Raw genomic sequence first — 21,636 nt, 5'->3', positions numbered from 1 at the left:
AGGACTGAACTACAAAACAGAGGAGGCAAGCAAAGATAATCAAGATACTACGGTAGAGATGATCAGGACAACAAACAAGAGAAAACACTAATGTGTCATACTATCTGAAAGAGAGGCAATGAGAGGAAAAAAACTAAGCATGGGATGCAGACGCAATAAAGTGGAATACATTTGTGAAGACCACCATCTAGTGGACAAAGTGGGTTTGCAGTTAGGACCCGGTCCAAACTTTTCTCTTGATCAAAAAAGTTCAGGCATTGATATTGAATCATTTCACTGAGCAGCATTGATTACTATCACATATAGTCCTAGTCAAGTCATGAAATGCATAGGACAAGAGAAACTGAATGAAATTGCAACCGTTAACATTCCTTAGGCATATTTTGAAAGAACACACCACTTTAATTTCTGTTTTGTCATGTCTGACATACCATATCTAAGATAGGAGTAAGTAAACATGTTCTAAAATTAAGTGATGTGAAATTACATCAGTGGCAGTGCTCAGTCAGTGGGTTGATGTCACTTCCTGGGAACTTTAAATGTAGGCACATGGGAGCACACACACTGGCACAAACAAACATATTAAATAGAGCAATTAGTAGGACATGCTATATGTGGAGTTAAACTCTGGCACACAATAAAGACCATGAACACAGAGTACAACAACTGTATTATTCAAGCAGCAAAAAAATGCAGTACAAGAAAATATTTGCTTTAAGAAGTTATCCTGAAAGTGCTTTAAGAAGTTATCCTGAAAGTGCTTTAAGAAGTTATCCTGAAAGTGCTTTAAGAAGTTATCCTGAAAGTGATTTTTTTTTATAGCTATTTTTGGATTGGGTTGAGTAGTAAGATCATACTACATGTATACTAGATTACATCATTTCTCAAGATCTATACCAACATTTCTCTTACAGATAGAAATACATTGTACAAGTCATAAAAAAGCATTAGCATTTCTTATTTCTTTAACCTGCATTTGATAACATGAGTTGTAATGTAATTTGATGATAGGTTTCTAGCATATGCTTTTTCAAATAGAAAAATAGAGGAATACAGTATGAGACTTTCACAAAGATAAATTCTGTCTTTTGATTGGGTGATGGTGAGTCATTCAAATAACAAGTCCAAAGAGGTGCACTGTAAATGGTTGTTTAATCAACATTGGCTCTATACTGTACATTCATGTAACACAAAATCCTTTGGAGGGAGCTAAGATAACATGGAAGACAATATAATTATACAAAGTCTCAGGTGCCCCCTGACCAACACACAGGACAACAGAATAATTCATCCATCACACAAACCCAGATAAAAAAAATGACTGAAATGAAATGCTTACGCACCTCAGAACAAGTCACCCTCTAGTTTAGTTTTTTTGGTCCACATCCTATTTCAGTGTAAAACAATCTATAATCTTAAAGGTTCATTTACAGGTTCACTTTCTTAAAAGTGGAGGTAAACTACAACTAGACAGGGTGACAGATTAAGTTTGTGGTCTGATGATAAGCAAGTGTAATCTAAAACTGCATTTGCTAAACAGTATTTTCTACAGGATTGGACTGACATTGAAAATTCTTGCCATTTGTACTTAATCGATGTATTCCACAAAGGCCAACAGAGTGCTATCTTCTCTCTCTAGTGTAGCCAGAGAATGCAGTACCAAACCAATTATAATTGGTCCAAAAATCCACCCACAAGGATTATAGCATAGTAGGCCATGGAACACTGCAGAATATAAATATCAGAAACATTTCAGCTGTGTTTAATCAGTTGGTGGGGAAATGGCGGAGAAGAGGGTCGAACACGACAAGAAAATGGCGTTTGAGTAAGATTCCCTGAGCATTGATTATTTTCTTGCTAACTACAGTACGTATATCTACATAGTTTATGGCAATGATTTCCCCAAGATCATAAATCATTCAAACCATTTAAATGTATACACATCTAGCTAAATATATAGCTAAGTGATGCAGATACATACAGTCTAAACCAGCGTGAGTATTATCAGGAAGTACTGGTATTCTCAATTTCTTTAAATGATGGTGCTCAAAAGAAAAACACTTCTATCAACTCTTTTTGGTCTCATTTACAGCAGGATCAAATAAAGCCAGTGAATCATTGTGATACAGTCAGGAGATTCCTTTCCTAAGCATCTACAAACAAGACAATAGTTAACTATTATCTTCAAATAAAATGTAAATCATTTATTCTCTACATAACAAAAACATATGACTTGAGTAAAACTGAGCTGCAATGGGGGTGTAGTGTTCTCAGAGGCATGGAAGAGACGGTCACTGGCAAGAACACATGGTAAAATATGAAAATAGCAAGCCGAATGAAATACGGGAATAAATCCTCAATTTAAGGTCAAACTTTCTCTTCTGTAAGCAACAAAGATGTAGAAGCCACAAACAGAAGAAGAAAATTCATAGTGTATCAAATACTGTACTATAAAGTTGTATGAGAAACAGTACATAAATGATTTAGAGTAAATAGGTATATATGCATGCTAAAGGAGGAAACCCTAGCCACATGGCTACGGTTACACTGATGGTCCCCATTCTGATTCAAACCAGTGCTCTCTTGTTACACTGGAACATTGGTCATCTCTGGGAAGATACCATAGTCCAACGGGAAGAATGAGCCTATCTGGACCTTCAAAATTAGACCTCAAGGCAGACTATTATGAAGAGATTATAAAATCAGATTGAGAATATGGTTGCATTGTGGTAAGAATAAAATATAACAATATTTTGTTCCACACACACAAACTCCCATGTGGTCAGAAATTGACTGTTGAATGGTACCGAGCTACACTGAACAAAAATATATAACGCAACATGTAAAGTGTTGGTCCCATGTTTCATGAGCTGAAATAAAAGATCGCAGACATATGCCACAAGCACAAAAAGCTTATTTCTCTAAAATGTTGTACACAAATTTGTTTACATCCCTGTTAGTGAGCATTTTGCCAATATAAGGTGTGGCATATCAAGAAGCTGATTAAACAGCATGATCATTACACCTTGTGATGGGGACAATAAAAGGCCACTTTAAAATGTGCAGTTTTGTCAAGCAACACACTGCCACAGCTGTCTCCCAAGTTTTAAGGGAGCATGTAATTGGCATGCTGACTGCAAGAATGTCCAACAGAGTTGTTGCCAGAGAATGTTCATTTCTCTACCATAAGCATCCGTCCAATGTTGTTTTAGAGAATTTGTCAGTACGCCCAACCGGCCTCACAACCACAGACCACGTGTAACCAGGCCAACCCAGGACCTCCACATCCAGCTTCTTCACCTGCAGGATCGTCTGAGGGGATGTGTGGGGAGATGCTGAGGAGTATTTCTGTCTGTAATAAAGCCCTTGTGTGGGGAACAACTCATTCTCCCCAGTGGGTGGGCTGGGTACTCAGTGGGTGGGCCTATGCCCTCCAAGGCCCACTCATGGCTGCACCCCTGCCCATGTGAAATCCATAGATTTGGGCCTAATTTATTTACTTCAACTGACTGATTTCCTGATATGAACTGTAACTCAGACAAATCTCTGAAATTGTTGCATTTATATTTTTGTTCAGTATAAATATGTTCAAATCCATTCATATGCAAGTAAAATGCACTAGACTCCTGAGTCGTATCGGAATTACAACTCCAGCTTTCACTGTATCACCCAGAAATTATCAGGAATAATTCAAAATGAGTAATACATTAAAATAAAATCATAACATTATTAATATTCACCATCAATAACAATATATATTTTATATTAAACTGTAATTTAAATCATACAAAAAAGCATCTAACTAGCTAGTTTGTTGATTTCTGAAACAAGAAATCAAAAGACTGCCTTCAAGTGCTACTCGGAATTGGGAAATACAGTGTTTCGACTGGGAAATAAGCACTTGAACGACCCTCCCAATTTGGAATTTATAGAGGGAAAGTCAGAGATGGAGATGATACTCAATTTAAGAGTTGTGACGTTTCATCACTGACCTTTCACCTTTGATGCCGTCAAACTTATCAATGTGGATAATAGCTAAGAAAGCTAGCTAACTTTATCATTAGCAATATTAGCTAGCTCATTTTGCTAGCTAAAATGTCATTAGTTGAAGAATTGCTCTGACTTCCAAATCAGTCATGTTGGACTTACAACTTAAAATTTCCCAGTCCTGAAGAGCATCTAAAGGCAACAATATTCCATGGGACTTCGGAAGGTCTGGTTCAGGTCCAGAAGTGTAGTGTGAACCATGTTGTTCTTCCATTGTCACAGGAGAAACAATATGAGAAATCTGTCAGAGAAATAGGTAAAATAACTGTTAGTTGAGGAAATCCCAAAAATACAAATGTACAGTTTAAGGCATGTTTTTTGTGGGTGGAGTTACTGCTCTCTCACCATGACAACACTTCCTGCTGGGGCACCTCCTCTTCCTGAGGGCCTGGTCTCTTAAGTTGGTTGTCCTTCTCTGTACAGACACATGAGTTGGTTCATACAAATAAGCATGTGGTCCACATTCATCTCCCCTCTTACAATTGGACTAGGCCTAAATGAAACAATCGACCAATCAATGTCTCATAGCATTCAATTACGTTTCTTCACTAGAATGATATTAAAACATCGATAAACGTACCACTCAGGTGTCCGGCATCTTCGTCATCCAAGAGGTTGGCAGTGGAGGCAGCATTACCCAGTCTGATAGAGAATGTTAAGAGGACTGGCAGTGATTTAAACATAATACTAAGCCTGCTGGACCAGAGTCAAGGCCATGAGAGGACCTCCTAATTCAGCACACCCCTAATAAAGCCAAAATGGATACTAAATGGGACATTCCCTGGAATTCAAACCCACTAACATCAGAAACAAAGGCAGATATTACAGCCACTCATCAACATGCAGGGATGTCTCTCAGGGTTAATTACATCTTTACAATGCAAGCGCATCTGTTCAGTTCAATTGAAGCTCAAGGTCACTTCTGGCAAGGACAAAAGAACCATTGGGCAATGGAGGCCTGTCAGGGAGAGGAGGGGGAGGTAATGGGTGGGGTAGGGGACCACTGGTGAAGTGGAAGGATACGAATGGTGTTTCAAGAGGGCTCTCCTTTTCGTTTTTCTTCTTCTGGTCTTTTCAGAGAAAGCTCTAGCGACTTCAAAAAGCTTCTTCCGTGTAGCTGTGGAGGATTACAGGATCAAATAGAAAGTGGAGAGAAAACAGAATTGGTTAATTGAATAAAAATGTTAACAGTTTGGGCTGAGTTTGTTTTAATTAATATGACTGATTGGATTTGAGAAAGCATATGTCCATCAATACATAATTATATATTTCAGAAAACATCTTATTCTTAATATCTTATTTTCCGTTTGAAAGAGCAGGAACGGTGGAGACTTTGACTACTGTATACCTTTCAGGAGCACCAACTTTAAGAGGGTAATGTCCTACAAATGTATGTTGATTTCTAATAATGACCTTGCTGTATATAGACACCATCCCTCATTTCCAGTTCCATGCACTGCTAGAACCTCCTAGAACCATTTCATGCTAACTGGACATTCCCAACGTGGAAAGTTCTGATAACATTTGGAATTTGGGAGCGACAGAGAGACACATACATTGAAAAAAATATTTAGTTATGCCCCAGAGATAAAGCCAGAGATTGGGAGTGTTCTTACATTTGCCCATGTGCTTGAGTTTGTCACGGAACAAGGCATCGTCTGTAACATTGGTGCAGGCCTCCCCAGAGCCTGAGGCACAATTATCTCCTAGAACACAAACAAGCAGCGTGAAATAGACCCCACAGAGATGCGCAAGAACAGAGAAAGACACACACACGCCTTATCAAAGCATGTTAAGACGCACACAGAGACAAGCTTCTACATCTGCATTGCTTGCTGTTTGGGGTTTTAGGCTGGGTTTCTGTACAGCACCTTGTGACATTGGCTGAAGTAAAAAATAAAAAATAAAGTCTATAAATACATTTGATTGATTGAGTGATTGATTGACAAACACAGACTGAGATGCACACAGAGTCACACTTCCTCTGTGTGCCTTTAAAATAAAGCATATCACTGCAGGAGCCTACATGAAACCTGGACCTTTTCAGAGCGAGAGAATACTAGGATGTAGCTGAATGCTATGGAGCACAGATGAATGATATCTACCTGGAGTGGACATCCCCATGAAAGCTGTTGAATGACGGGACTTGGATGTCTTTGACTCATACTGCAGCCGATCTAAAATAGAGAGAGCCGATGTATCAGCATCAATATGGTTATGGGCATAGAGGCACGTAGCAGGACAATCTGCAAGCCTTCCTTCATGCATTACTAGTACAGAAGTGGTGAAAATTAAGAGGAAAGGACTGCCATGACATAGAGACCCTTCTAATGACTCGTCATACCTTGATTGGGATGAAAGCATAGTGATATCATCACTTAGTACTGTAGAAGACATTTGGAAACGTTGCAGAAAATAATCAGTGTGAGGATGTATTACTGAGTGTGTGCTTGGACGAGTGTGTGTGCACACCTCTCTCAAGGGCGATGAGAAACTCGCGGTTGCGCTGCAGCTCCCTCATAAACTCCTCGTTCTGCATGAAGAGTGCGATGCGCTCATCTCCCAAGTACTGCTTCAGCTTCCTCTCCTGCTCAGTCTCCATGCCAACCTGGCCTGCCCTGGCCCCCGCCCCCGGCTGAACCTGCTGCGTCATGGACGACAGGGATGAAGAGGACGAGGGCTGGGTCAGACTACTCTGCATTAGGCTGGTGTATGAGCACTGCAGGGAGGAGGGAACAGAGAGAACATTGTTAGACATGTCAAAGTCCTATGTGGAAATACTTGAGTTTTTTATCAAATTGCACCATGAATTGAAAATAATATCTAGTTTTTTGGGTGGCGTCTTCATTTTTGGAAGACTACCAGGGAACTGATTATGTATAAATAGCTGAACTGTAGTTTCCTTAGCGTGCAGCCCGTTGCAGAGGCTGGTAATTATCCAGCCAGTTGGTCATCAGAGCAGAGTGCCAGGCAGCCAGCAGTCTGTAAGTAATGGCAGTGTGGGTTAATGGTCCATTAGGTGCTGACCCATAAATCTACCTACTGGCAGACTATCCAGCTGCTGAGGCAGGATCCGCAGGAAGTCATCAGGGAGGTTGCCTAGCAACGGTGGGTTCCAGTTCCTGTAACTGCCAACCTGCCATTGACTGGCAGGGGGGGGTGGACAAGGAGGGGGCTGGCAGGGAGGAGTTTGACTGGCATCAAAGCTGGCAGAGAGATGGCAAAGGATATTGTTAGTTCCATTGATGCTACATTCTGTAACAGTAAATATCAATAATTTTGTGTTGGTCATCTTCAAAGGATCCATCTAACATAAACAAGACTGTTTTTCTTTCTTCTGAAAGGTTCTCTCCTTGGCACACATATACAACATTGTGTTCATATAACAAAACTATCACTAGTATTAGGTCTACAGATCTACCCAAGTTAGAGCACAGTTAAGAACATGTACCTCGCATGGATTTCATAGCTTCTGCACTAGCATTCATTAGACAGCAGGTGGAGCATTGAATGCATTATGAACCTCTTAGCATTCAAAGCACTCAAAGCATGAATCGCTGACGAGCCATATCATGTATTAGATATAGAGAAAGCACCAAAGAAGAATATACATCTAAACACTCATGTAAATGATGGTTTCAGAGAAAAATTATTAATTAATTCACATTATCCCAACCATCTATTATTCTCCTTTAAGTGAAATGAGGTCAGAGCCAGCCAGGTGGCCCTGAGACCTCCCCCTCTCTTCCCTCTCTTCCCTCTCTTACTTCACTTCACCTCACTTCACTTCACTTCACTTCACTTGCCTGGGAGGTGGTGAGGCTGTGGGCAGGACCTCGTCTGGGTACTTCCTGTCGTAGAAATGCATGTCATAGGAGGGCGGGGAGTAGACCGGCAGGGACTCCTCGTCAGAGCTGTCCGGCTCCAACGTCCTCTCCAGGATCTACAAGGTCAGAGGTTAGAGGTCAGGGGAGACATTGAGAATGTTCTAAAGGACATGACAACCCCTTCAGATGGCACATATGAACACTTTAAAGAGCAGATTAAATGAATAATGAATCTGTATTATAACCGCTCATTGGAAATGCAGCTTGGCCTTTATGCCCTTAATAAGAGGCAATGTGAGGGCTTTCATTGGGCTGTTTTACTAACGTCAAGCTGCAGGTTTTCATCCTGTATTTAATCAATGTAAATTAACTTCACTTTCTAAATAACAGCCTAGCATGCGAGGTAGAACACGCTTCACTATAAGTATTAAGTTCAGCTCTTCATCATTTATTAAGATAAAAATGTCCTCCTCTCTCTCTGGTCATTCAGAGTGATAGAGGGAAATAAACTAAACAAAGTGAAATAATATCCTGTGTGGAGGGAGCATGGTGTCATTGGTGAAATACTGCCAGAGTGGACTGAGGCTAATAAAAAATTGAGAGACCTGCAGTAATTGAATCAAATACAAAACGAACAGCTTGGCAGTCCAATAAGGCACGTGATACAGCCTTGTTACTACTCAGAAAGAGTTTATGCATCAGTACAAAGGGAGTTCATGAATGTCCAAAGGAATGTCTTGTCTTGGCTGTTCACAGCAGTCAACACACAGCTAGAGAGCATAACCTACCTCTGGGTATTGGCAAACTTTTGAAGACCGCTTTAGACAGCCTATCAAAGCTTTCTGTCCACAATAGCAGTGTATAATCACAGTGACCTCCAGAGAAATGCATGTCATCCACTACAACCGCATATTAAAAGCAACATCAAATACTTTTCCCTCCCCAGGAGCAACCATCTGGTTTGAAGAGGCAAACAAATAAATACAATGAAATAAGGTGCATGAATGAATATGGTGTGAAAAAGTAGCTTACAACTTTGACATGCATTTCATGATAAGCTATAGTCTCAGACTTAGTTTAATCTGGGCTACCCACTAGTTCCTATACCAGTAGCCCCCAGACGTACCTCAGAAGGAAGGCTGTCTTCTGAGTCAGAGCTGTCGTTAGAGACGTGTCCATCTAGGCTCATCTGGAGCAGCTGGTCGATGGTGGAGTCCACGGCTCCGTGATTGGCCCGCAGAACACACTCTATCACCTCCTGTTCCATGCTGGGGAACATGGTCCTGAAGTCCTCCATGGCCTGGTTGAACTCCAGACGCCGCACCGTGCGCCCACCCCCACCGGGACGACTATTGTTGAGTTCGCCTGGAGCAGGGCTTTCCTCGTGCGGTGTCACATCACCATGGTTACCACTGCTGTTGCTGTGGCGGCGGAACAGGCTGGTCATCATCCAGAGAGCCTCCAACCTCCGTACGGCGCCCCTCCTCCGCGCCGGCAACACCACCCGAGAAATGGTGGCTCCTAGTCCTTGGACGGTGGGCGCCCACCGCCTGCCTCCCCTCCCCTGGCTTAACCCTGGCCTGCTGCTTCAACTGTGCCAGTCCACCTCAGGGCCCTCAGCGCTCGGCCCCGTTATCCCTTCATCATCACAACACCACAGACAGCCGGTCACGCTTCTTCCTCTGTTTTTGAGCTAGCTGCATCCAATCTTGTGAGGATGTGGTGGCTGGTCTCCCCAGGCAGGCAGGCAGTGTGTTGAGGACACAGTGCTGCGTTCTCTCTGATCAGAGGTGGGCTAGCAGTGCCCTAGGACGTCCAGCCCACACATCCCTTCAGCACCTGCAGTGTTGGGAACAGGAAGAATGTCAGGAACAGCAGCCATGTTGTGGAGAAGCAGACAGACATCATGACTGAGCATCACAATGAACAGCTGTGGAAATTAACATGTTCCTTTCGAGCAATAGCCGAGGTGTGTCCAAGGAGGCTATAGAAAGATAAGGCTATAGATTTCTGGCACACACACACACACACACAAAAAGTGCGGTTACAATTCAGCTTGGGGGCCGTCTCAATCAGAGTCGCTGACTGATAACATTACTTCCCCAACAACGACACCTTGCACCAGCCCAGTCACCCTAGGTGTCCTCATTCCCACAGCAGCGCTTATGTCCCCAGGCACCAGAAAAGCGTCAGCCAGTGCCAGCAGAGGAAAATGGTCCTCTATCCATCATTTTTGATGCTCCCGGACTGTGTAGCTTTCATTTGGGTGATTATTAGCTAGCTGGACACAGTCAAGATATTGTATGAATGTAGGAGAGGCCATTAGAAAACATAATTGAGCACACAGAATGAAATGGGGAAGTGTGACGTGAACCTGTGAATCACAGTGCCGCACCAAGGACACAGTGCTCTGCTCTGTCCTATGGTCTGGCTGCTAAGAGTTTCTGCAATTTTTATTTATTTATATATTTTCTAGATGTCATGGCACACCATATAATCTGACACAAACATACAATGCATTCGGAAAATATTCAGATCTCTTGAGTCCACCTGTGGTAAATTAATTTAATTGGACATGATTTGGAAAAGGCACACACCTGTCTATAAGGTCCCACAGTTGGCAGTGCATGTCAGAGCAAAAACCAAGCCACGAGGTCAAAGGAATTGTTTGTAGAGCTCAGAGACAGGATTGTGTCAAGGCACAGATCTGGGGAATTGTACCAAAATATTTCTGCAGCATTGAAGGTCCCCAAGAACACAGTGGCCTCCATCATTCTTAAATGGAAGAAGTCTGGAACCACCAAGACTCTTCCTAGAGCTGGCCGCCTGGCCAAACGGAGCAATCGGGGGAGAAGGGCCTTGGTCTGGTAGGTGACCAAGAACCCGATTGTCTCTGGTCTGATGAAGCCAAGATTGAACTCTTTGGCCTGAATGCCAAGCATCACGTCTGGAGGAAACCTGGCACCATCCCTACGGTGAAGCATCCTTTAGCTGCCTTTCCTTCCAGTTCTCAGCTGCCAATGACTGGAACGAATTGCAAAAATGACTGAAGCTTTAAGCATCAGCTGTCAGAGCAGCTTATCGATCACTGTACCTGTACACAGCCCATCTGTAAATAGCCCACCCAACTACCTCATCCCCATACTGTTATTTATTTTTTGAACTGACAAGGCTCTAGAGTTCCTCTGTGGCGATGGGAGAAGCTTACAGAAGGACAGCCCTCCATCAATCAGGCCTTTATGGTAGTGGGCAGACGGAAGCCAGTCCTCAGTAAAAGGCACATGAGAGCCTGCTTGGAGTTTGCCAAAAGGCACCTAAAGGACTCTTAGACCATGAGAAACAAGATTCTCTGGTCTGATGAAACAAAGATTTAACTCTTTGGCCTGAATGCCAAGCATCACATCTGGAGGAGACCTGGCACCATCCCTATGGTGAAGCATCATGTTGTGGGGATATTTGATGAAAACCTGCTCCCGAGCGCACAGGACCTCAGACTGGGGCAGACATTCACCTTCCAACAGGACAACGGCCCTAAGCACACAGGCAAGACAATGCAGGAGTGGCTTCGGGACTACTCTCTGAATGTCCTTGAGTGAGCCTGGACCACTCAAAAATAGCTGTGCAGCGACGCTCCCCATCCAACCTGACAGAGCTTGAAAGAATCTGCAGAGAAGAATGGGAGAAACTCCCCAAATAAAGGTGTGCCAAGCTTGAAGCGTCATACCCAAAAAGACTCATGGCTGCAATCGCTGCCAAAGGGTGCTTCAACAAAGTACTGAGTTAAGTGTCTGAATACTTATGTAAATGGTATTTCCGTTTTTTATACATTTAAAAAAAAAAATGAAAATAACTTTTTGCTTTTCTTTTTTAATCCATTTTAGAATAAAGCTGTTAACGTAGCAAAATGTGGAAAAAGTCAAGGGGTCTGAATACAGATTAGCAGAAACCAGAGACTGAAGAGTCTGAACATACAAAAGACATTGCCTATCTTTACATTAACACTTACTCCTTAGCATAATAGATTATATGCTAAACTGACTGAAAGAGAGGATTGACTTACAGCAACCAATCCACAAAGTAGAATCACTCGTCATGCTCTTCTTACAGATACCTCTCTAGGAGAGGATAGGTCTTATCAAACATCCTGCAGGCAGACATCAATTGAAGCCAGTGAGCTGTCTGGGGGAGAGCCCACGTTGTCAAATCAATCATTGCCGAGCTGGCTGAATGATATTCCCCACACACTGATCCCTCACTTTTCACTATTCAACACTAATCTGTACCTAGCACCCAGCTATATTTAGCACCACAATCCACCACAGCTCTTTGTCCTCGTGTAGGCTGCATAGCTGGAGCTGCTTACCGATACGAGAGCCAGGGGAGGACTGCTTTGCCCTTGTGAATTACATAGAGCATAGGGCTTGCTTACGTCACTCATAACTAATGCCTGCTGGTCAGGCCCTGAGCTGATTACAGATACCGGGGGTAGGCAAAGGACAGTTTCATAATTCTCTGTGATGAAAGAGACAATGCACAACATATGGCGCTAGATACACACAAATATTATCATCTTTGGCGAGCTAGGCCTAGATGTTTTGGATTTCACCAATCAATATGAAAAGAGGGGATCTCTTCCAGGAACCTCAATTCTCCTGACTAGGCTAAGGTACCATTGTAGGCAGCGATGTTATCATATCATAAGAAAATGACAACCTGGTATCACTATGTATGAAGTTATTTGCAGTATGGCATCCTCTTCTGCAGTGAAAAGCTCGATAGAAATATGACACTTCCCCTACCACTCTAATCATTGCCAACACAATTAAAATTCTGTCAGACCCCAGTTCCATGGCAATGGAAACGGAAAACAAACCTCCTGCCTGGTGCCGTAGGCAATGTCAATCTGATTTAGTAGTCAGAGACAAATTCAAGACGCAGAACAGCTGTGAACATGCTTGATGAAAACAACGGTCTTACCTTCATGCAAAGCAAAAAGGCAAATGCTCTATACAGTGCATTTGGGAGTGTTCAGACGCCTTGACTTTTCCATGTGTTGTTATGTTACAACCTTATTCTGAAATTGACCTAATTGTTTTTTCCCTCTCCTCATCAATCTATACACGATACCCCATAATGACAAAGCAAAAACAGCTTTTCAGCAAATGTATTTAAAAAAATAACTGAAAAACTGAAAAAATAAATGTACATACAGTACCAGTCAAAAGTTGACACACCTACTCATTCCACTGTTGTTCTTTATTTTTATATTATTATACATTGTAGAATAATAGTGAAGACATCAAAACTATGCAATAACACACTCTCAACCAGCTTCTTGAGGTAATCACCTTGAATTCATTTCAATTAGAAGGTGTGCCTTGTTAAAGCCATTTGTGGAATTTCTTTCCTTCTTAATGCGTTTGAGCCAACCAGTTGTGTTGTGACATGGTAGGGGTGGAATACAGAAGATAGCCCTTATTTGGTAAAAGACCAAATCCATATTATGGCAAGAACAGCTCAAATAAGCAAAGAGAAATGACAGTCCATCATTTCTTTGAAGGTCAGTCAATGAAAGTCAGTCAAACCAGAAAAAGTCAAAAAACTTTATAAAGTTTCTTCAAGTGCAGTCGCAAAACCCATCAAGCGCTATGATGAAACTGGCTCTCATGAGGACTGCCACAGGAAAGAAAGACCCAGAGTTACCTCTGCTGCAGAGAATAAGTTCATTAGAGTAAACTGCACCTCAGATTGCAGCCCAAATAAATGCTTCACAGAGTTCAAGTAACAGACACATCTCAACATGAACCGTTCAGAGACTGTGTGAATCAGGCGTTCATGGTCAAATTGCTGCAAAGAAACCACTACTAAAGGACAACAAAAATAAGAAGAGACTTGGGCCAAGAGACACGAGCAATGGACATTAGACCGGTGGAAATCTGTCCTTTGGTCTGATGAGTCCAAATTTGCGATTTTTGGTTCCAACCGCCGTGTCTTTGTGAGACATAGAGTAGGTGAACGGATGATCTCAGCATGTGTGGTTCCCACCGTGAAGCATGGAGGAGGAGGTGTAATGGTGCTTTGCTGGTGACACTGTCTGTGATTAATTTAGAATTCAAGGTACACTTAACCAGCATGGCTACCACAGCATTTTGCAGTGATATGCTACCCCTGGTTTGCGCTTAGTGTGACTATCATTTGTTTTTCAACAGGACAATGACTAGTCTCCCAGTCCCTGCCTCTGAAAAATATCCCTACAGCATGATGCTTCCACCACCATGTTTCACCATAGGGATGGTGCCAGGTTTCCTCCAGATGAGACACTTGGCATTCAGGCCAAAAAGCTCAATCTTGGTTTCATCAGACCAGATGATCTTGTTTCTCATAGGTCTGAGTCCTTTAGGTGCCTTTTGGCAAACTCAAAGCTAGCTGTCTGGTGCATTTTACTGAGGAGTGTCTTCCGTCTGGCCAATCTACCAAAAATGCCTGATTGGTGGAGTGCTGCAGAGATGGTTGTCCTTCTAGAAGTTTCTCCCATCTCCACAGAGGAACTCTGTCTGAGTTACTATTGGGTTCTTAGTCACCTCCCTGACCAAGTCCCTTCTCCCCCGATTGCTCAGTTTGGCCAGGCGGCCAGCTCTAGGAAGAGTCTTGGTTCCAACCGTCTTCCATTTAAGAACAATGGAGGCCACTGTGTTCTTCGGGACCTTCAAGGCTGCAGCCATGGTGCAGAAATATTTTGGTACCCTTCCCCAGATCTGTGCCTCGACACAATCCTGTCTCAGAGCTCTACGGACAATACCTTCAACCTCATGTCTTGGTTTTTGCTCTGACATGCACTAAAATGAATAGATAGGTGTGTGTCTTTCCAAATCATGCCCAATCAATTTCATTTATCACAGGTGGACTCCAATCAAGTTGTCGAAACATCCATTTTAGAATAAGGCTGTAACTGAACAATGTGGAAAAAGTCAAGGGATCTGAATATTTTCCGAATGCATTGGATGATCAATGGAAACAGGCTGCACCTGAGCTCAAATTCGAGTCTCACAGCAAAGGGTCGGAGTACTTAAGTAAGGTATTTCTGTTTTCAATTTTTTATACATTTGCAAAAAAATATATAATAATAATGTTTTTGCTTTGGCATTATGGCATATTGTTCTTAGATTGATGAGGAACAAAATAATTTAATCTATTTTAGAATAAGGCTGTAACGTAACAAAATGTGAAAAAAGTCAAAGGGTCTGAATACTTTCCAAATGCACCGTATGAGGGATCATGAACTACATTCAGCTGCGGGCCAATTTTTCTTGAGCGGAGGCTCGGGGGGCCGGAACATAAACTACAAATAATTGTAGACAGCAAATTGACCACAAGAAGCCCAAACAGATATATTTCACTAAAACATAACAATTTCAAATCCCGCTTACATTTGTATTCGATCACATACATCTCTCTATTATGCTTTGGAACAAAAAAATTGCATATATTATTATATTATAGTAGAATGGACAGATACTGTTGATGTTGTTGCCCTAAGCAGGTGCAGATAGCTTTGATGCTGCTACCCTTGGGGTAGCTACTGTAGCATAAGGGGCATATAAGACTTCCTCGTCTTACACTCACAACTATGATGAAATATTATTAATCTGCAAAAAAAATGTCATGCCCAAATATTACAAAAGCCAATTATGATGAATTCATGAGTTAAAAGCTGATCATATTATTTTTCAGATTCAAATTTTCCAGGCTGACAACTTCTCATCATACCTCAGAGACTTTTGGAACCTGATTAAGACGGACGTGGAGAGCAGCGAAATACAGTGTGTAAAGCAACAGAACAATGGCCTAATAGCAGTGGATTGCCTAAGCCAAGCTAACATGGGACCAGGCTACTGCCCTCTTCATACAAAAGTGCTAGCCTGCAGCACCAGCACTGGCCAAAATCACTGTGGTGTTCAGGTGAAACTGACATTCTGCTGGAGAAATAAGAATCTCTCCATCCCCTGGAGCATTCTGAAATTAAGCCAATTTGAGCAGCTTATAGAGAGCTGCACTGGTTCTTGATATGAGTAGCGGACTAGCGGTCATAAGTTCTCTTAGAATGATTATGATGTCCGCCTACACAAAGGACTGCATGTCTGTTTTCAGTTAACACAATACTGTAACCCTGCGTAAACACACAGTCTAACACTGAGGTGCTAGGCTAGAGCTCAGTCCTGGACCAAAATGTGATTACCCTGATATTAAATATGTCCCTTACTTTTGTATTTTTCCTCTAACTTAGGCCTAGAGACAGGAACGAAAGCAACTCTGGCTCCAATAGGCTAATTAACGAAAATATGTCCTAACTCCAAAGACCTTGCATCAGTCTGTGGTGCCAGTGAGTGATAAAAGCACTTTACTTCCAATAAGATCTTATGATGAAAAATACCAATATTCATGATAGGTCCATATATTCTGGGCCTTCTGCCAAATGAGATAGAGAGCAGAAGTTTACTTCTCTCCCTGGAGAGGTTTTAAAAACACACACAGGAAATTATTAGCTCTCCCATACTCAGGAAAACAGTGGGGACAGCATTCTTGCCCCTGTAGTCACACTTTCCACAACAACAATCCTAAAGCTCTGCCCAGGGCGCTTCTTAGTCGGGTCCCCAGCCTCTCTGGCAGCCAAGCACAGGGAGGAGACTTACTTCACTCTACAGTCCTACCAGAGCCATTAGTGTCCTCTGTCATTTTTGGGACAGTGACACATTTTTTGTTGTTCTGGCTTTGTACTCCAGCAATGATACAATGACTATGAGATTAAAGTACAGATTGTCAACTTTAATTTGAGGGTATTTCATCCATATCGGGTGAAACATTTAGAAATTACAGCAGTTTATGTACATAGTCCCCCCATTTTAGGGGACAAAGGGTATTGGGACAAATTAACTTGTGTGTATTGAAGTAGTCAAAAGTTTAGTATATCAAAAATCCCATATTCGTAGCATGCAATGATTACATCAAGCTTGTGACTCTACAAACGGGTTGAATACATTTGCTGTTTGTTTTGGTTGCATTTTAGAATATTTTGTATAATTTTAGAGTCACTTTTATTGTAGAATAAGAATAGAATATGTTTCTAAACACTTGTACATCAATGTGGATGATACCATGACTACATATAGTCCTGAAAGAATAGTGAATAACAATGAGAGAGAAATGTACAGATATACAAATATCATACCCACAAGAAATGCTAACCTCTCACCATTACAATAACTGGGGAGGTTAAAATGTTTGGCGGGATATATTTGTGTGTCTAACTTTCTCACTCATCAATAAAAACATGTTTTGTTTTTTTTACAGTCAGCAAGCAAGAGCTAGCTGAAGTAGTAAATACAATGCACAAAATACCTGTACAACATGCTGGGACTCCAAGAGCAAAATATTAATTATTAGGAATAATACTGCAGTGAATTGCCTATAAGCCTACACAATGAATTTACACACACACACCCGTTCAAACGTTTGGGGTCACTTAGAAATGTCCTTGTTTTTGAAAGAAAAGCAATTTTTATGGCCATTAAAATAACATCAAATTGATCAGAAATACCGTGTAGACATGTTTTATGTTGTAAGTGAAGAGGCGACTCCGGGGTGCTGGCCTTCTAGGCATAGTTGCAAAGAAAAGGCCATATCACAGACTGGCCAAAAAAATAAAAGATTAAGATGGTAAAAGAACACAGACATTGGACAAAGGAACACTGCCTAGAAGGCCAGCATTCTGGAGTCTGGTTAGAGACAGTTTGTGCTGTTCTGTGAAGGGAGTAGTACACAGCATTGTACCAGCTCTTCGGTTTCTTGGCAACTTCCCGCATGGAATAGCCTTCATTTCTCAGAACAAGAATAGACTGAAAAAAATAGACAGAATATAGACAGAATAGACAGAAAAAAGGTCTTTGTTTCTGCCCATTTTGAGCCTGTAATCGAACCCACAAATGCTGATGCTCCAGATACTCAACTAGTCTATAGCAGGCCAGTTGTATTGCATCTTTAAATCGGAACAACAGTTTTCAGCTGTGCTAACATAATTGCAAAAGGGTTTTATAATGATTTTAGCTTTTTAAAATGAACCCTCCCTCTGAATGAAATTGAAAAAGCCTGAACCTCCCCCATTTTACCCCGGGTAACAATTGCGAAATTTCGACCGCTTGTCATGCACTGACCTTAGTTATCTTTGTTTTCTTTATTATTTTGGTTAGGTCAGGGTGTGACAAGGGTGGTTTGTTTAGTTTTGGTATTGTCTAGGGTTTTTTGTATGTTTAGGGTTTTTTGTATGTCTAGGGGTTTATATGTCCATGATTGCCTCGATTGGTTCTCAATCAGAGGCAGCTGTTTATCGTCGTCTCTGATTGGGGACCATATTTAGGTAGCCATATTCATTGGGTATTTTGTGGGTTATTGTCTATGTATTGTTGCCTGTGTCAGCACTCAATGTTTATAGCGTCACGTTCGTTTTGTTGTTTTGTATAGTTTGTTAAGTGTTCTTCGTTCATTAAAAGAAGAATGTATTCTAATCACGCTGCGCTTTGGTCTCCTCGTTACAACGAACGTGACACCGCTCCCTTACATCATCAATATTTCAAGAAAAATTCTATACGAGTGCTAAAATGGCAGCCGTTCTAAAACCTGGCCTAACTCTCTCTATATACAGTGCATTCGGCAAGTGTTCAGACCCCTTGACTTTTTCCACCTTGTTATGTTACAGCCTCATTCTAAAAATGATTACATTGCTTTCGCCCATCAACCTACACACAACACCCCATAATGACAAAGCAAAAACAGGTTGAGAAATGCTACAAGCTTTGCACACCTGTTTTGGGGGAGTTTCTCACATTCTTCTCTGCAGATCCTCTCAACCCTTCAGGTTGGATGGGGAGCATTGCTGCACAGCTATTTTCAGGTCTCTCCAGAGATGTTCGAATGGGTTCAAGTCCGGGCTCTGGCTGGGCCACTCAAGGACATTCAGAGACTTGTCCGGAAGCCACTCATGCATCATCTTGCCTGTGTGCTTAGGGTCATTGTCCTGTTGGAAGATGAACTCTCGCCCCAGACTGAGGTCCTAAGCGCTCGGGAGCAGGTTCTCTTTACTTTTCTCTGTTCATCTTTACCTCAATCCTGACCAGTCCCCCAGTCCCTGCCACTGAAAAACATCCCCACAGCATGATGCTGCCACCACCATGCTTCACCGTAGGGATGGTCCCAGGTTTCCTCCAGACGTGACGCTTAGCATTCAGGCCAAATAGCTCAATCTTGGTTTCATCTGACCAGATAATCTTGTTTCTCTTTGTCTGAGAGTCCTTTAGGTGCCTTTTGCCAAACTCCAAGCGGGCTGTCATGTGCCTTTTACTGAGGAGTGGCTTCCATTTTGCCACTCTACCATAAAGGCCTTCTTGCTGCAGTGCTGCAGAGATGGTTTTCCTTCTGGAAGGTTCTCCCATCTCCACAGAGGAACTCTAGAGCTCTGTCAGAGTGACCATAGGATTTTTGGTCACCAAGGCCCTTCTCCCCCAATTGCTCAGTTTGGCTGGGCGGCCAGCTCTAGGAAGAGTCTTGGGGGTTTCAAACTTCTTCCATTTAGGAATGATGGCTACCACTGTGTTCTTGATGATCTTCAATGCTGCAGAAATGGTTTGGTACCCTTCCCCAGATCTGTACCTCGACACAATCCTGTCTGAATAGATTTCCCGAAGGCACTGTACGACTGAGTCCTACTATTCTCCACACATATGCCGACACAGTACACTACGTTTAAATTATGCCCTGATCTTGTGCACTAACAAGGTACAGCCAGAACCGTACTGTAATATAGCCCCGGAGAATTTATAATTTGTCATTTGTAATCAATTCTATAATGCACATCATATGATTTTTATAGTATTTTTCTGAAACACAAAAATGCTTTAAGATAATGCAATACAATTATAGGGAAAAAAAATAAATGACAAAAATCCGCTGACCAGAAATAAAATGATAGGTGATGGTATGCACCTGACATTGAAATAGAATTGACCCCAGCTATGGACATCTGAGTCAGGAGACCCTTGGGGCCTGGTGGGCAAGGCAGCAGCACAAGATAAATTGCACTGTGATTGCTCGTGCCCGTGATACACCCAGCTGCGTGGCTAGTGAAGCACGCGACACCACTCACCAAAAGGTCGCCAACTTCATCTCATAACACTCTTCAGGTGACAGTTAGCTGGTTGGTTACCTGCTAGCTAGCTAAGACGCGTTAATAAACATAAATTGCAAGCAGAAACATGCAAACCTGTAAAACAAAAATTCTACAGGACAGTTAACATGGAATAACTTCTGTATTTAAAACAAAAAAAACGACATTTGAAAGGTGTATGGTACTTGCACCATTGAAATGTAGCTAACGTTAGTGAGCTAGCTTTAGCAAGCTACGTTAGCTTTGCTAGCTAGCATTTTTGATGTGTGAAATGTAAACTCCCAACCCTTACCAGGCAAAGAGCGGACGCCAACATCTGCAGCTAGAAAGGGAGGTAGCTACCCCATTCCTACTATCGAAATTCAAAAACAATGATTTGTTTACCCAAGGGGCGATGGTAAACGTTGACGGAAAGTGTTTTCTCTGGGCGCAAGTTGCAGTTGCGACGGAATACTGTGCTGTCTGTCATCCAATGATGCTCTTTCTCCCACTTCTCCGCGACGATCAAGCTATTGCACGCAAATTCAGTCGAGCATGGATAGCCTTGCTTGACGGTGGAGTTGGATAACCTGACCGCAGTCCTTCACCGTAGTTCGGAGTCACGCGCGGCGCAGACACATGGACACAGAGAGCCGCCTAGTGGAGAAATATGGGAATCAGAGGCCAAGGGGCAACAATGATACTTCAGGTTTTTGTAAATAAGGATGATATTTTGATAAACGAAAACAGCAATTATGTAGCCTACATGCTATCATATACTTTTGTAATCCCCAAATGCTTTATTTTTCATAAGCAAAATTGCAATAGCTGAATAACTTCTGTACTAAAGTTAATACATTTCTGCAAAATAATTGTATTCAGTCATGAAAACAAGAGGCAACTCATGTGCGACAGTGGCCTCTGACTTAATCCTCTTTGAGAGGAGGGGGGACAAAAGGCTCCAAACAAAAAACACCTGCTTCTTACTAGCTTGCTTTTCCCTTGGGGTACTCACAATTCAGATCTAAACTGAGCCTCTAAGAATGGTCGTCACGCTTGACTTAAATTGTTTTTTCAGTTGGATCTCATAAATAATGTTGGCAGCAATAAAACACTGATTTCATCCTCTCATTTGGTCAGATGAAATAGCCTAATACTGCAACACTGGAGAATGTTGGCCAACATTTAGTTACTGAATTATTCAAATTAATATTTTCTTAATGAAAACACGTAATATCTAAAATTCATCTCCTTTATCTCTTCATAGATTTTACAATTTTAAATAGGGTGCATCATCCAGCCACCTTGAACGGTGTACACAGAAGAGGATCAGTTGAAAAGGAGGGGGAAATTGACATTTGACCTGAATAAACAGCACATCAATTGTAATTTATTCTGCAGCAGGCCATACAGACTGGAAAGGTCATTTCCGTGACATCAGTAAATCAATAGAGCATCTATAGGTTGGTTTCACAGACACTGATTAAGCCTAGTCTTGGAATAGGTAGTGATTTCCATCGTGAATCTCTGTTGACAAATATTTCTTTGTCTAGGACGAGGCTTAATCTG

General features: G+C 41.9%; 1 protein-coding gene across 3 annotated transcripts; it reads right to left on the bottom strand.

Annotated features, from left to right (window-relative positions):
• Window positions 1–1,133: 1,133 nt before the first annotated feature.
• Window positions 1,134–20,654, bottom strand: LOC139422948 (CUE domain-containing protein 1-like). 3 transcript variants are annotated; one of them, XM_071174444.1, is made up of 12 exons: window positions 20,381–20,654; window positions 20,068–20,184; window positions 9,001–9,713; window positions 7,854–7,990; window positions 7,091–7,253; window positions 6,520–6,766; window positions 6,153–6,224; window positions 5,664–5,753; window positions 5,071–5,164; window positions 4,628–4,689; window positions 4,393–4,462; window positions 1,134–4,288 (listed from the first exon to the last, which is right to left on the bottom strand). In XM_071174444.1, coding segments are annotated over exons 3-12 (1,260 nt in total). In that variant the 5' UTR covers window positions 9,325–9,713; window positions 20,068–20,184; window positions 20,381–20,654; the 3' UTR covers window positions 1,134–4,287. The 3 variants fall into 3 exon arrangements, with proteins under 3 accessions (XP_071030545.1, XP_071030546.1, XP_071030547.1); XM_071174445.1 differs by lacking the exon at window positions 20,068–20,184 and having other exon boundaries at window positions 20,381–20,604; XM_071174446.1 differs by lacking the exon at window positions 20,068–20,184 and having other exon boundaries at window positions 20,473–20,593.
• Window positions 20,655–21,636: the final 982 nt, after the last annotated feature.

Source organism: Oncorhynchus clarkii, chromosome 12 (assembly GCF_045791955.1).
Source record: "Oncorhynchus clarkii lewisi isolate Uvic-CL-2024 chromosome 12, UVic_Ocla_1.0, whole genome shotgun sequence".
Lineage (NCBI taxonomy): Eukaryota > Metazoa > Chordata > Actinopteri > Salmoniformes > Salmonidae > Oncorhynchus > Oncorhynchus clarkii.
The sequence above is the reverse complement of the archived record's forward strand: the minus strand, read 5'-3'. Positions and strand labels throughout refer to the sequence as shown.

Excerpts from the sequence above, each read along its gene's own strand:
- LOC139422948 (XM_071174444.1), bottom strand. The coding sequence starts at position 9,324 with ATGATGACCAGCCTGTTCCGCCGCCACAGCAACAGCAGTGGTAACCAT. Across the intron at positions 6,225-6,519 it reads TCTCATCGCCCTTGAGAGAG|ATCGGCTGCAGTATGAGTCA; the intron begins GTGTGCACACAC and ends TCTCTATTTTAG. Across the intron at positions 4,463-4,627 it reads AGATGCCGGACACCTGAGTG|AGAAGGACAACCAACTTAAG; the intron begins GTACGTTTATCG and ends GTGTCTGTACAG.